This window comes from Macrotis lagotis, chromosome 7 (genome assembly GCF_037893015.1).
Source record: "Macrotis lagotis isolate mMagLag1 chromosome 7, bilby.v1.9.chrom.fasta, whole genome shotgun sequence".
NCBI classification, from domain to species: Eukaryota; Metazoa; Chordata; class Mammalia; order Peramelemorphia; family Peramelidae; genus Macrotis; species Macrotis lagotis.
In genome coordinates, this window is record NC_133664.1 from 45,277,635 (window position 1) to 45,291,372 (window position 13,738).

Sequence of the window (13,738 nt, forward strand, 5' to 3'; positions counted from 1 at the left end):
ATCATGGAATACCGTAAATTTTCAAATAACCAAAATTATTGGTGAACTAAAGCCCAATGATCATGACTTCTTTGTGAGAAGTAAACACATATCTGTGGAAGAAACTTATAATCACAAATGGAGGGGGTAAGGAGAAGGTCCCTGCAGCAAGAGAACATATGGATAGATTGGGTACTACAAAAATATTCAATTACTTTGAAAGAGACCTCTAGCATGCCGGTAAAAACTCTAAGAAAGCCATTCTTAGTTTGCCTCTCAAATTGCTGCAGAGAACAAGTTTTTTTGTTGTTGTTGTTTGTTTTTCAAAGCAATGGGGTTAAGTGACTTGCCCAAGGTTGCACAGCTAAGTAATTATTAAGTGTGTGAGGTCCTCCTCAGGTCCTACTGTCTCCAGGGGATAAATATTTTTTGATATGTGTATAATTTTATCTTCTACTAAAACCTTACTCTGATCCCTCTTTACAGTACTCAGATGTCCATGAGTCTTTCATACTATGTTATCGAAGCCCAAGTTGCTATCATGTATTTTTACCTCAATTTAAATGAATTCAATGAATTCCTTTCCAAGAGTGAATTTTGAAAGAGAAGGAAAAACATACCTTGGGGTACTGTTTACCAAGGAGGGAAGTAGGAAAGGCATTGTGGTGGTAGAAAGGTTATGTTAGGTGAGCAAGAAAACCACCTAGTTCATAGTTTTACTGAGAGCCTGTAGTATAGAAATTATTGGGGTTATAATGGAGTGGTGGAATCAGGGAGAGAAGAAGCATAAGGCATAGAACAGACCTAACTCTGTCATTTACTACCCCTGTGAATTTGGGCAAGTCTAATTCCTCTTCCTGGGCCTCAGTTTCATCATCTGTAAAGCAGGTGGAGTGGTGTAGACTAGATTCCTTCTAAGATCCCTTGTAGCTCTGACAATTTGTGATTTTCTGACTTGGTACTATTACCATTTGGGGTAAGGAGAAGAGGTATTCTCACCTGCAGCTCTGCGTGATGCACCTGGGCTGCTGCAGTGGCCACTTGGTCCTCTAGTTCAGCAAGTTCTGATTCCCCTGTGGTACTGCTAATTCTTCGGGCTGCATCCTCCAATTCATTCAGCTGGCCCTCTAACCCATAGACGGTGCCTGCGGTCAAGTACACCTGCAAACAAGAGAGACAAATGACAAAAGTCCATGGTTATGCTATTGAGGCACAAGTTGCTATCACATATTTTTGCCTCAATTCCTCAATAATAATATATACATTATGCATGTATTGCTAATGCATGAATTGGAAAAAACCTCTGAAATGTCTTTGAACAGTGAAATTCTGTGGTCTCATATTTTCCACATGAAACAAGCTATTGTTTCTTAATGTTTTTCTGGAGTATCCAACTCTTTATGAGCCCATTTGAGGTTTTCTTGTGAGTTTATTTTATAACCTAATGTTTTGCTAAAGTTCTAATTTTTTTGGGAAGGCAATGGGATTAAGTGATTTGCCCAAGGTCACACAGCTAGGTAATTAAGTGTCTGAGGCTGGATTTGAACTTAGGTCCTCCTGATTCCAGGGCTGGTGCTCTGTCCACTGTGCCTTCTAGATGCCTCCTCATTTGAGGCTTTCTTGTTCAAGACACTGGAGGAGACTGTCATTTCCTTTTCCAACTCATTTTAAAGATGAGGAAACTGAGGTAGAGGTTAAGTGACTTGCCTAGGGTCACACAGTTAGTAGATGAGGCTGGATTTGAAATTGGATCTTCCTGATTCCAGGGCAGTGCTCTATCTATTGTACTACCTAGCTGCCTTTATTCTCATTTTATATATATGAGGGAACTGAAGAAGGGAAGTTAATTGACTTGTCTAGTACCAGGTGATTGGGAGATATCAGATGATGAACTGAAATTTGGTTCTCCTGACTTAGGCATGGCTGAAAGATAGCTGAGTTTGGAACATTGGAATGTAGGAACTGGAAAACCTGACTTAGTTTCCTTACTCCTTGCATGTCTTTTGGGCAGGTTGTTTTATCTCTCTGGGTCTTAGTTTTCCTTTTCTGTAAAAAGAGAGGCACTGGGTTTTACCTGAAGTTCCTTCTAGGTCAAAATCTGTAACACTGAATATTAGTCGCAGGAGGGTCTTTGTCATCATTCTCATTGACTCTTAACTTTTCTTTCTTTTTTTTGCAAGGTAGTGGGGTTAAGTGACTTGCCCAAGGTCACACAGCTAGGTAATTATAAAGTGTCTGAGACAGGATTTGCACTCAGGTCCTCCTGATTCCAGGGCTGGTGCTCTATCCACTGTGTCACCTAGCTGCCCCAATTCTTGACTTTTCTTAGGCATACTGGATATGGACATCCAAAGATTATTTTTAAAGGTTTTACTTGAAATCATCTTGTAATTTTCTGATCATATCTGAATAAATCATTGCTGTTTCATCATTGCCAGTCTGCTTTTTTGAGTATGCATGATGAGGAGAGAATAGCATATTTTACTTTACTCCTTGTGGGTGCTCTCTTTTCTATTCTACCACACTGCTCCGATAACAGACATTTTACCCATCATCAGGCCTAGACTAGAAGGTTCCAGACTGCAAGCTAGGTACCAAGGAAAGACTTTGGAGGAGGGCATCTGTAAAATGATCTGGAGAAGGAAATGGCAAACCATTCTAGTGTCTTTGCCAAGAAAATCCCAAATGGGGTCACCAAGAGTTGGACATGACTGAAATGACTCAACAACAAATTTGATAGGATATTTTATTTTATTTTTTGTTTTTTGCAAGGTTAAGTGATTTGCCCAAGGCCACACAGCTAGGTAATTCTTAAGTATCTGAGGCGGGATCTGATTTGATTTTTTAAAAATTTATTTATTATTTCAAATTTTACAATTTTTCCCCAATCTTGCTTCCCTCCCATCACCACCTACAGAAGGCAGTCTGTTAGTCTTTACATTGTTTCCATGGTATACATTGATCTAAGTTGAATGTGATGAGAGAGAAATCATATCCTTAAGGAAAATAAATTAGGTATAAGAGACAGCAAAATTACATAATAAAATAAGTTTTTTAAAAATTAAAGGTAATAGTCTTTGGTCTTTGTTTAAACTCCACAATTCTTTCTCAGGATACAGATGGTATTCTCCATTGCAGATACCCCAAAATTGTCCCTGGTTGTTGTACTGATGGAATGAGAAAGTCTATTAAGTTTGGTCATCATTCCTTTGTTGTTGTTAGGGTATACAATGTTCTTCTGGTTCTGCTCATCTCGCTCAGCATCAGTTCTCTCTCTCTCTTTTTTTAAGGTTTTGCAAGGCAAATGGGGTTAAGTGGCTTGCCCAAGGCCACACAGCTAGGTAATTATTAAGTGTCTGAGACCAGATTTGAACCCAGGTGTACTCCTGACTCCAAGGCCGGTGCTTTATCCACTAGGCCACCTAGCCACCCCTCAGCATCAGTTCTTGCAAATCCCTCCAGGCTTCCCTGAATTCCCATCCCTCCTGGTTTCTAATAGAACAATAGTGTTCCATAACATACATATGCCCACAATTTGTTCAGTAATTCCCCAACTGATGGACATTCCCTGAGTCTAGATTTGAACTCAGGTCCTCCTGACTTCAGGGCTGGTGCTCTATCCACACATGGTACCCCCTAGCTGCCCCTAGATAGAGTATTTTATAAAATATTCATCTCCTATCCCTGGGTATTTTCACTGGCTGACTCTCATGCCTAGAATTCTCTCCCTCTTCATCTCCATTTCTGATTTTCTGGCTTCCTTTAAGTCTCCTCTAATGTCACATCTTCCTTTGGAAGCATTTCCCAATCTCTACAGCTTTCCCTCTGAGTTTATCTTGTGGGTAGCTTGTTTGTATACAGTTGTGAGCATGTATCTCCCTACCTCTCTGAGGTCCTCAAGAGCTGTCTTTACCCTCCCCCCCCAGTGCTTACTATTAACGGGCACCTAGTGTTGCCTTGACTTTTCAGAATAAGATAAGAAGAAAAGTAAAACAGAAATAAAGACTTAATTGAATCACCTGCCTCAGTCTCAAGTAAGTCTAGAAATTTTTATTTCTTTTAACTAAAGTCAATCTTATCTCTCTGAATTTCTGGATTCCCTCCTGATCAAAGCAAAAGGATATTTATTGGCTTCAGACATTCAACAGATTTTTTCAAAAGGCTTGGAGGATGTTCCACCACTACTACTAATTCTTCCAGAATCATAAAACAACCTTGAATAGGCTCTCAGGAATATGGAGGGATTAATTTTAAAAGCAAAATGAGGAAAGGAAGAAATGGGGACTAATATTTCCCTATAGAAGAAAATACCTGAGAGACATCTGAAAATTCCTTGACAGGAAAACCTGTGTTTTCAAAGGCCTCCGTCTTACAGTATCTTCTCTCCAAGAATACAAAATCATTGCTTTTATCTCCTTAGAGTAGATGAGATTACTAGTGTCACTTACATTCTGAGACAGTGGTAGACATCTTTAGAACAGGAAGGCTTAATGAACAAGATAATAGAAATGGGGCTGGGTGAGATGGGTAATGGCAGCATATCAGACAGGGAAATAATCCTATTAAATGCATTATATAGGAGCACAAAGTGGGGTTCATGAGGAATGTCTATTATAAGTTAAATTTAACCATTTCCAGGTAACAGGGAATAGTAATGAGATTATATTTATAAAGTGCTTTGCAAATCTTAAAGCACATGTAAATGTTATTTATTATTGCCTAAGTACATAACCATAAAATAAGTATTATTTTTGTTATTATTGTCTAGGTCATAATAAGTATAAAATGTTAATGATATTGATAATGTTTATGATCAATATTAAGTATATACAAGACTAAAGTATACTTAAGTATAATACTTCAGTACTTCAATGATATGAAATTTTAAGAATAGGGGCCTTGCCTCTCAAGTTGAAGATTACAGAACATCTAGGGAAAGTGTTATTAGCATTTTTTTAATGTTACAAAACCCTACCCTCGAGTCTGATGAAGAATATAGTCCCCTTTCACTTAAAAGTGAAATAAAATACAAATAACTATACAAAATAATAAAAAACAAAATAAATACAAATACAAATAAATACAATAAATAAATTATAAAAGTTTGCAAAGAAAACCAGTTATATTGAAATATAATTTTCAAAATATCAAAAGAAAAAAAATTACAGATCTCAGATTAAGAATTCTTGCCAGGGGTGACTATGTGTCACAGTGGGTAGAGCACTGGCCCTGGAGTCAGGAGTACCCTAGTTCAAATTCGATCTCAGACACTTAATAATGACCTAGCTGTGTGGCCTTGGGCAAGCCACTTAACCCCATTGCCTTGCAAAAAAAAAAAAAAAACAAAGGAATTCTTGCCAGGGTTTAGTTAATGTTTTTTTTTCCTTTTGTTTGTTTTTTAGATTTTTCAAGACAATGGAGTTAAGTGGCTTGCCCAAAGCCACAAGGCGAAGTAATTATTAAGTGCCTGAATCCAGATTTGAACTCAGGTACTCCTGACTCCAGGGTGGGTGCTCTATCCACTGCACTACCCAGCCGCCCCTAGTTAATGGTTTTTGAGAAGGACTCTGAGATATTCATCATCCTGCAGTTAGCCTAGAATTGAGCCTTCCAACATCTAGATTGGAACTTAGTTTCACACAGATTTAGAGTGGGAAACAATGTCAAAATCATTTAGTCCAAACCTCTCACTTTATAGATGAAGAAACTGAAAGTCATAGGATGTCAGAGATGTGGCCAAGATTTCATATATAATGAGAAGCAGAATCAGAATTCAAACCTATATGCTCTGACCCTAAACCTAGTATTCTTATACTCTAGCATAAGATGACAGAAGCCAGCTCTTCACTAGCTCAAGCTTCTACACTGTGGATGACTTTAAGGCTGGAGACTTTGTACAGTTCTCCTTTGCTTAAATTCAATTCACTTGCTAGTCATGGATACATCACCTCCCTGATGTCATGATCATCTTTGAGAATGAAGGACAAATAATAGCTCTGGCAGCAAAGGTTTTGAGAACCTAAGATCCCCTCCCCACCAAAATGAGGCATCAGAGAAAGACACTAGTATAGGCAATTTGAAAACTACAGTATACAAAATACATTCCTTTCCTAATTTGCTTTTCAAATCTATTTGAGTTTGATTTTAATGCCAATGGAACATAAATTCCTTGAGGGTTGGAAATGTTTCATTTGAATCTTCCTATCTAGTACCCAGTTCCTGGCACAAATCAATTAATTAATTAAGAAACAAATGTGAATTGATTGACTGACTGAAGGGCACAATAATGTCAACAATGAAGAGTTGTTAAGTCATTTTTTAGTTGTGTCCCATTCCTCGTGACCCCATTTGGGCTTTTCTTGGCAAAGACACTGGAGTGATTTGCCATTTACTTCTCCAGTTTAGTTTACAGATGAGAAAACAGAGGCAGAGTTAAATGACTTGCCCAGGGTCACACAACTCCTCACTATCACAGTTCCCATTTGAACTCAGACCTTCCTGACTCCAAGCGCTTTTGTTCTATTCATTGATCCACTTAACTTTCTGCAAGTGGAATTTACATTTACACTGTGTTTCACATATTGATGCACATTTTCTCATTTGATCCTCACAACAACCCTATGAGTTAGGAGGATGAGTCTTAGGGGCCCCAGGGCCATAAAGCTAGTTCAGTGTCCCAGTCCAGATTTCCACTCAGGCCTTCCTGAGTTCAAATTAGTATCAAGTCGTTGTTATTCTATCAGGTCTCCCTGGTTATTACACTACTTTATTCAACACCCCCTGGCTATTCTGTTACTTTATAATTTAGGGTTTTCTCCTCCTGGAAAATATACAGTTGCTTCAAACAAACAAGTAAATTAAATAACACACCTGCCTCCCTCCCATGTTGTCCTCTCCCCACACACCCCAGTCCAAAATGCATAGCCTTATCGCAGAGAAGCCTAGACTGGTAGAGTCAACCAGTGAATTTAAGCAATGCTGCCTCCTCTGAGTGGTGCTTTCTCCTCCCTCTGGATTCTTGCTGAAGCCTGGGAATGTTGTCTTGATTTCTTGAGAAGAAAGAGCACTAGTTCATATGTCAAGAAGAGCCATGCCATGGTTCTGGCTCCGTTCCTTCCTAACAGTGTGACCCTGGTCAAGTCATTGTACCAAGTTATTGTGAAGATTAAAGGAGTGACAGCATGAGGAATCATTGTTCAGCACTAAAGAAATCACAAGCCCATAGAATTTAGAGCTGATTTCATGTCATCTAACCCAACCCTCATTGTTCTCATGCGGAAACAAGTTAAGCCAAGTTATTAATGACTCCAAAGTGCTTTGCTTGAGCCTCATAAGAACCTCTTAAGTGTTAGATTTATTTTTATTATTCCCATTTCAGAGGAGAGGAAACAGAGGCCTAGGAAGGAGAAATGACTTGCCCAAGGACTCACAGTTTGTGTGAGATGGAGCTCAAGTCCAGGCCATCCTGATTCCAGACCCAATGCACTATCCACTATCCTGCCACAGCAGGGTACAGAAGCCTAGGTTTGATCTGAGTCTTTGGATGCAAGCAGAGTCCTTTCACTTCCACTGTGCTAATTAGTGTTCATGCTCTCAGCATCAGTTGTCTCCAATAGAATTCTTAAGACTTTTTGACTTCATGGGGGTTGTTGGACTGAAAGAGAGGAGTTCAATATGTTTCCATGTAGATTTCTTAGATATTCCTGATTCAGGACTGGAAGTCATTTTAGAGGAAAAAAATCATTCAATGCCCTCATTTTACAGAGGAGTAAACTGAGGTCTTCACATCTTCCATGGTCTCATAGGTAGCAAGTGAGAAAGAACTTTGAATCCCAACACTCCTTCCGCTGAACCAGACTTTATCATTTCCTAGTTTACATCAACAAGTCAAGTCAATAAACATAGGGTCATTATTGATGGGATGTTCAGTCATAGGGTTAATCATGACTGATCAAAGTTGACCACACAGCCACACATACTTACATTTTCTTCCAGTGAAGTGAGTTGCTCATCAAGTCTCACATGGTCTGTCCCGAGAGGAAATGCCCCTTTCTCTCTCTCAGGAGAATCTGTTGGGAAATCCCAGGGACCACTGGATTCTGCTATCAACTCTTCTGTGGCATTGATGACTTTCAGGACTTCAGTAGAGATATTGCAGAGGGACACAGCTGAATATTTCTATTTGGCCCACACATGGGAAGGAAGAAAAGACAAAAATATCACATTAGTTACAATACGAAGCTTTCTATATTGTTTGGGATAAGACAGAAATACAAACATTATTTTAAAAGACAGATTCTGTGTCAAAGCATGTATGCAAGCAGTGAATTAAAAATGCCAGATATTTTTAAAGAAATGAAAAGTAAGATTTAAAAATTATTATTTTAAAATATAATTTAGCATAAAGGGACTTGAATGAGGGCTGATATGAATGACTATATTCTTTGTCCTAAAAAACAACCATGTCATTTGATCAAACCAATCAAAGAAAAAGCATTTATTTAATTACCAATCATGTTCCAGGCAATGTGTTGGGTGCTAGGGATAGAAAACAATCCGTCAATAGGCAATTATCAAGTACCAGGCACTGGGGATATCAAGATAAAAATGGGACATTCCTTGCTTATGAGGAGCTTACACTCTATATTTTATATTGTCTAATATTTCATTAGATGCTTTCTATAAGGCGAGGGAGGCTGAGAAGAGGAGCTCAAGGTCATTTCATTTCATAAATACTTATTGAGTATATGTGATAGTTGTTCTTGCTAACAGCATTTATTCTATGAATTCATTTTATTTGCTTCAAAATATTTCCATTGAGAATGTCCAGAGACTCTCCTTAATTAGATTCCAAGTAAGCATGCTAGTTAATTAATTATTTTTCTATACAAAATGTATTTGTCTGTCTACACAGAACAAAGAAAAAAGATTTTTGGGACATAGCTCCTGGCTTACAACTGGAGAAGCCAAAAGTATAGAAGGGGATAAAGTAATTTGAAATGGCTATGTTGACTTCTATACTTCATTGAAGTTTGTTAAACAATAATTCATACTACCATTCATATAGTTACCCTTGGGACTTGCCCTTTCTGGTTCTAGAAAATATTGTAAAAACATTGTCTGAAATTCACAGAGAGGAGGAGGAATCTTCTTGTTCTTTACTTTTGTATCTCTAGTGAGTTGGGGCTTTGCATCTGGCTATCCTAGGAGATTTATTCAGCTGTCATGGCAGCTGTGTGTTATTGGCTGTAGACAGACTTTTCTATCTGCTAGAAACCAGTATCTAGAAAAATAGACTCAAAGGACCTTAGGGGAGATGGAACTACTATGGTCTAATGCTCTAATGGTACTTGCTTCCTTTGACCCAGCTCTATGCTTCCCCCTTCTTCCCATTCTCATGTCTGACTGTTCACTCAAGGTAATGTGCTGATCATGAGGTTGATTTTGAACACTTGACTTTTGTTTATTTTTTTTACCTTACTACAATAGTCTTGTTATAAAGGTTAACATGACCCCCCCCCCCAAAGATAGTGAAACTTCAAGAAAAATAAAATGAGAAGGGGGAAAAAAAAGGACTTCAGTCTGTATTTAGATTCCATCAACTCTGTCTTGGGGATGTGTTGCATTCTTTATCATAAATCCATCAGAGAAATTCTTTCAATATTTTTCTGCACACTTGCTATTGCTAGCTGTATTTCCCTCCATCCTATTCCCTCTCTCTCTCCTTTGACCCTGTCCCTCCTCAAAAGTGTGTCGCATCTGACTACCCTCTCCCAAGATCTTCCCTCTCTTCTATCACCTACACCACCCCCTCCTCATATTACCTTTCTTCCATTTCTTTCCTCTCCTTTTTTTCCTCTAGGGTAAGATAGATTTCCATACCTTATTGAGGAGCACTTCACTTTTGCTTTTAGGAAAAAATTTATCAAAAATATAGGTGAGAAAAAAGAATTTATATTCTTAAAGAAGAAATGTGAATTAATAAAAGTTTGATCCTGAGTAGGTACAAAGAAGATACATGTCCAAAATGGAGATCTGTGAGACTGAGAATAGCGCACAGATTCAGAGCACAAAGCTTCCAATGTGCCAAATAAGAAAAGAAATAATTGGAAGGAGACCCATAGAGAATGTCTTCAGACTATTGATAATGATTGAAATTTTAGATCATTTTTAAGGTTCGTGAACATTTTGCATATATTATATTGTTGGATTCCCATAACAATTCTGTGAGGCCCCCAAACCAATGGTTAAGGGATTCAGAGACATACAATTAGCAAACATCTGAGGCTCTTGATGCCAAGACTGGTATTGTATTTACTATACCAAATGGCCTGTAAAGTACTTCATTTTCTAAGCGCCAGTTTTGTTGTTGTTCACTCATTTCAGAGATATCTGACTCTCTGTGACCCCATTTGGAGTTTTCTTGACAAAGATATTGCCATTTCCTTCTTCAGATAATTTTATAGAAACTGAAGCAAATAGGGTTAAGGGTTAAATAACTTCTCCTGGGTTACATAGCTAGTAATTATCTGAAGTTTTATTTGAACTTAGGTCTTCCTGACTCCAGGGCTGGCACTCTATCCACTGTGCCACCCGCTAGCCTAAGTGCCAATTAAGATGAAATTCATTTCTAACATCAAAGGAATGTGTAGAAAATAAATATTCAAGTCAATGTTATTTCTGCATCCAAGGATCTTTTGCTTAATTTACTTAATAAATTAAGTCAATTTTTCTAGTTCTCAGCCTCTACTCCAGTAAGAGGGCTCTGCTACTTTAAGACAGCCAGAAGTCTGTATATCAATAATTTGTTTTATCTCATCAAGAGAGAACTGGTCACCAACTGGGCCCAGTGACTTAAGAAATTGAGAAAATGATAAGAAAAAAGTTATGTACTATGTTCTGGCTTGCTGGATTCCTGATTATATAAAAAGTGTGCTCCCTGTAGGGAAGCAGAAACAGGGGCAATAACAAATACATCTGACAACCTGCACTTTCCCAGCTGTAGGGAATCAAGGACTCTCATGCCTGGAATATTTGATTGCTTTGTCTCCTTCCTGTCACAGTTGGTTTGAATAAACAGTGTGCTACCCTTCATGAGTGCAATAGATAGAAATATCACTGGCATCAGAGAGGGTCTTTATATGGTCCAAATCATGTCACAATTTGGCAGGTGGGATGTGGTAGAAGAAAGGTTTCAAATGCCTTTTGGGTGAGAGGCAGGGGCAAATATGAAAAGAATCCCTTATCCCAAACCTCTCTACTTCTAGTCACAGAGAGCCTGAAGGGTATATGAGGATGGGCAAGCCGGCATGAATATTAATCAGGAGGGAAATGTCTAGCTAAGGTGAATCACAATGATAATTTCAGGATAACTACTGTAAAATGAAGTCTTGTTTTTTTAGAGCATGCCCAGATGGAAGAGAAACCCAAGAAACAAGAAAGAAATATTAAGACGTGAAAGAAAGCCAATAACAGACTAGAGAAATGGCTCTTTATTTTGGGTTAAAAGATGGAAATCTTAAATAGCTGTCAGTGAGTGTTTATCCTAGCACAATGCTCACAGTGAGTCCCAAGTGGACTACTTAAAAACATGCTCATTTGTGCTTAAGGTCTTCCTCAGGTGGTCCACATCATATATTTTACACTTATCAAGAAAGCACAAAGTTGCATTTCATCTGTAGTCTTCTAGTAGAAATAAGCAAGGAAGAAATTTGATGTTTTCATCTGAATAAGTTGCTAGTAAAGGGATGTCTAGATTAATATATGCAGAATGGAATTGGGAAAAGTGTTGGCTTTTGAGAAAATGAGAGAGAGGAAAGGGACCTTTTTTTGGTGTGAAAATATAAAATTTGAGTAAGATAAGTCAGGCTGTTAACATTTATTTAACAACAGTCCCTCCCCTCAAAGAACTTCCATTAAAAATAGAGGAAGATTATCCATAAAAAAAGGAACTAAAAGGCAGGAGTGAGGTAGGGGAAAGAGGAAGATGATAGTGAAATCCAGAGAGTCAGAAGCAGATCTAGGAGAGAAAAATCAAGGACAGACAGCCTGCCTTCCACAAAACGAAAGCAGGTTCTGGGAGGAATTCATCGATATTAAAAAAGTGCTCTATCAGTAGAGGGATATTCCCAGGTGGAAAGGATGGGGAAATACATAAGGACACGCTACATCCTACATATCAGAGGAACTGTCCAAATAATTTTGGTTTGCTGGAGTTAATGTTAAACATTGTTTGAAATGATGACGATGATAGGATCAGAAGATCACATATTTAGAGCCAAAAGTAACTTCAGATGTCAAATGTAATCTTGTCAATTTAGGGATGAGGATCCTGAGGACAAGAGAGATGAAATGACTTGGTTTAAGTACCCACAGATAGTGAATGGTAGAGATAGGATCTGAACCAAGGTTCTTAGTAGGATGATGATGATAATAGAAAAAATAGCCTGCTTCTTGGAGCATGGACTAATTTTTGTTATAAAGATGCTTTTTGTTGCAATGGTATTTGCTAGCTCATGGTTCATGGGTCATCCAGGGGTATCAAAAGCTCAGTGGAGACCTAGCATGATTAGTATTCTACCAAGTTGGAAAGACTTCAAGTACAAACCCAGTAATCTCTCTGTTGTCCCAGAACCAGTCTAGTTAAGTTTGAATCATCTTATGATGGCTTTGGGGGATTTATTTATTTTTTTTTTGACCATAGAAACTCTTAATAAACATTGGTGATGAAATGTCCCTAGATCTAGGACAGGGAACCTCTGCCTCCAGGCTGTATTGTTCTGATGTTGCCAAGGCAACCGCAGGGGGGACATGAGATTCAATAAATCTAGTAGCTTTTTAGGAGTGAATTAATTAAATGTTTGACCAAATATTACTTGGTAATGCTGTTATAAATATCCAAATGCCCTTGGTGGGGAAAAAAGGGTCCTCACTCCATTCACTGATACAGATGAGGATGATGGTGGTAGAAGCAATGATAAGGATAATGAGGCTAGCAGCTTGCATTTATGTGTCTCTTAAAGATTTGCAATGTCCTTTATATAGATCATCTCATTCACTTTCCCCACAATAATCTTGAGGAGAAGAAGGTAAAAATTTTATCAAAGAATATAAGAACTGGATATGACCACCCTCCTCATTTTTTTAAAAATTTTTTTTTATTCTGAACTTAAATAGAAAATATGATCATTTTCATATACAAAGCCAAACAGAAAAACAGAATTGAATAGGCACCTGGGTCTCTGCACCAGGCAGAGTTTGCTTTTCCCACCAAATACAACAGATATAAAGATATTAATTTTCAAATTTTTCCTGCTTGTCTGTTTCCTATTAAATCTTCCTTCTATTATTTCCTGTGTATTTAAAGATCCTGTTTTCTTCTTTTCTAAATTTTTTTTCACTCTATCACTAGATTCCCCTTTTCCCTAAGTGAAAGAAAGGGGAAAAAAACCAATCCTCATCTGAGATATGCAGAGTCAAGTAAAACAAATCCTCACATTGTCCAAGTCTGAAAATGTCTGTATGTCTCATTCTGCACTCTGAGTTCATCATCTTTCTACCTTGAGCCAATTTCCTTAGTAAAAATCTCAGGGGTTGAAGTGATTTGTATAAGACAAACAGCTAATTAGCAGCAGACCAGGGTCCTGAATCTATAAACCTTTCCATTTCAATGCTTTTTCCACTGCACCATGCTGCTTTAAGTTAAGCCATTGTGGTGTATCATTGTGGTGTATCACTGGTCCACACTTTGAGCAAATAC

General features: G+C 38.0%; 1 protein-coding gene and 1 long non-coding RNA gene across 2 annotated transcripts in view; one reads left to right on the plus strand and one right to left on the minus strand.

Annotated features, from left to right (window-relative positions):
- The window catches only part of LOC141494560 (uncharacterized), a 151,756-nt gene that overhangs the window by 62,085 nt on the left and 75,933 nt on the right, over positions 1-13,738 (plus strand). The window lies entirely within an intron of this gene.
- MYRIP (myosin VIIA and Rab interacting protein) overlaps positions 1-13,738 on the minus strand; it is a 223,310-nt gene that overhangs the window by 7,182 nt on the left and 202,390 nt on the right. Inside the window, exons 10-11 of the mRNA XM_074195896.1 lie at positions 7,963-8,157; positions 979-1,140 (exon numbers count right to left, since the gene is read on the minus strand). Of these exons, the coding sequence (XP_074051997.1) occupies positions 979-1,140; positions 7,963-8,157 (357 nt within the window). The remainder of the gene's footprint in view (positions 1-978; positions 1,141-7,962; positions 8,158-13,738) is intronic.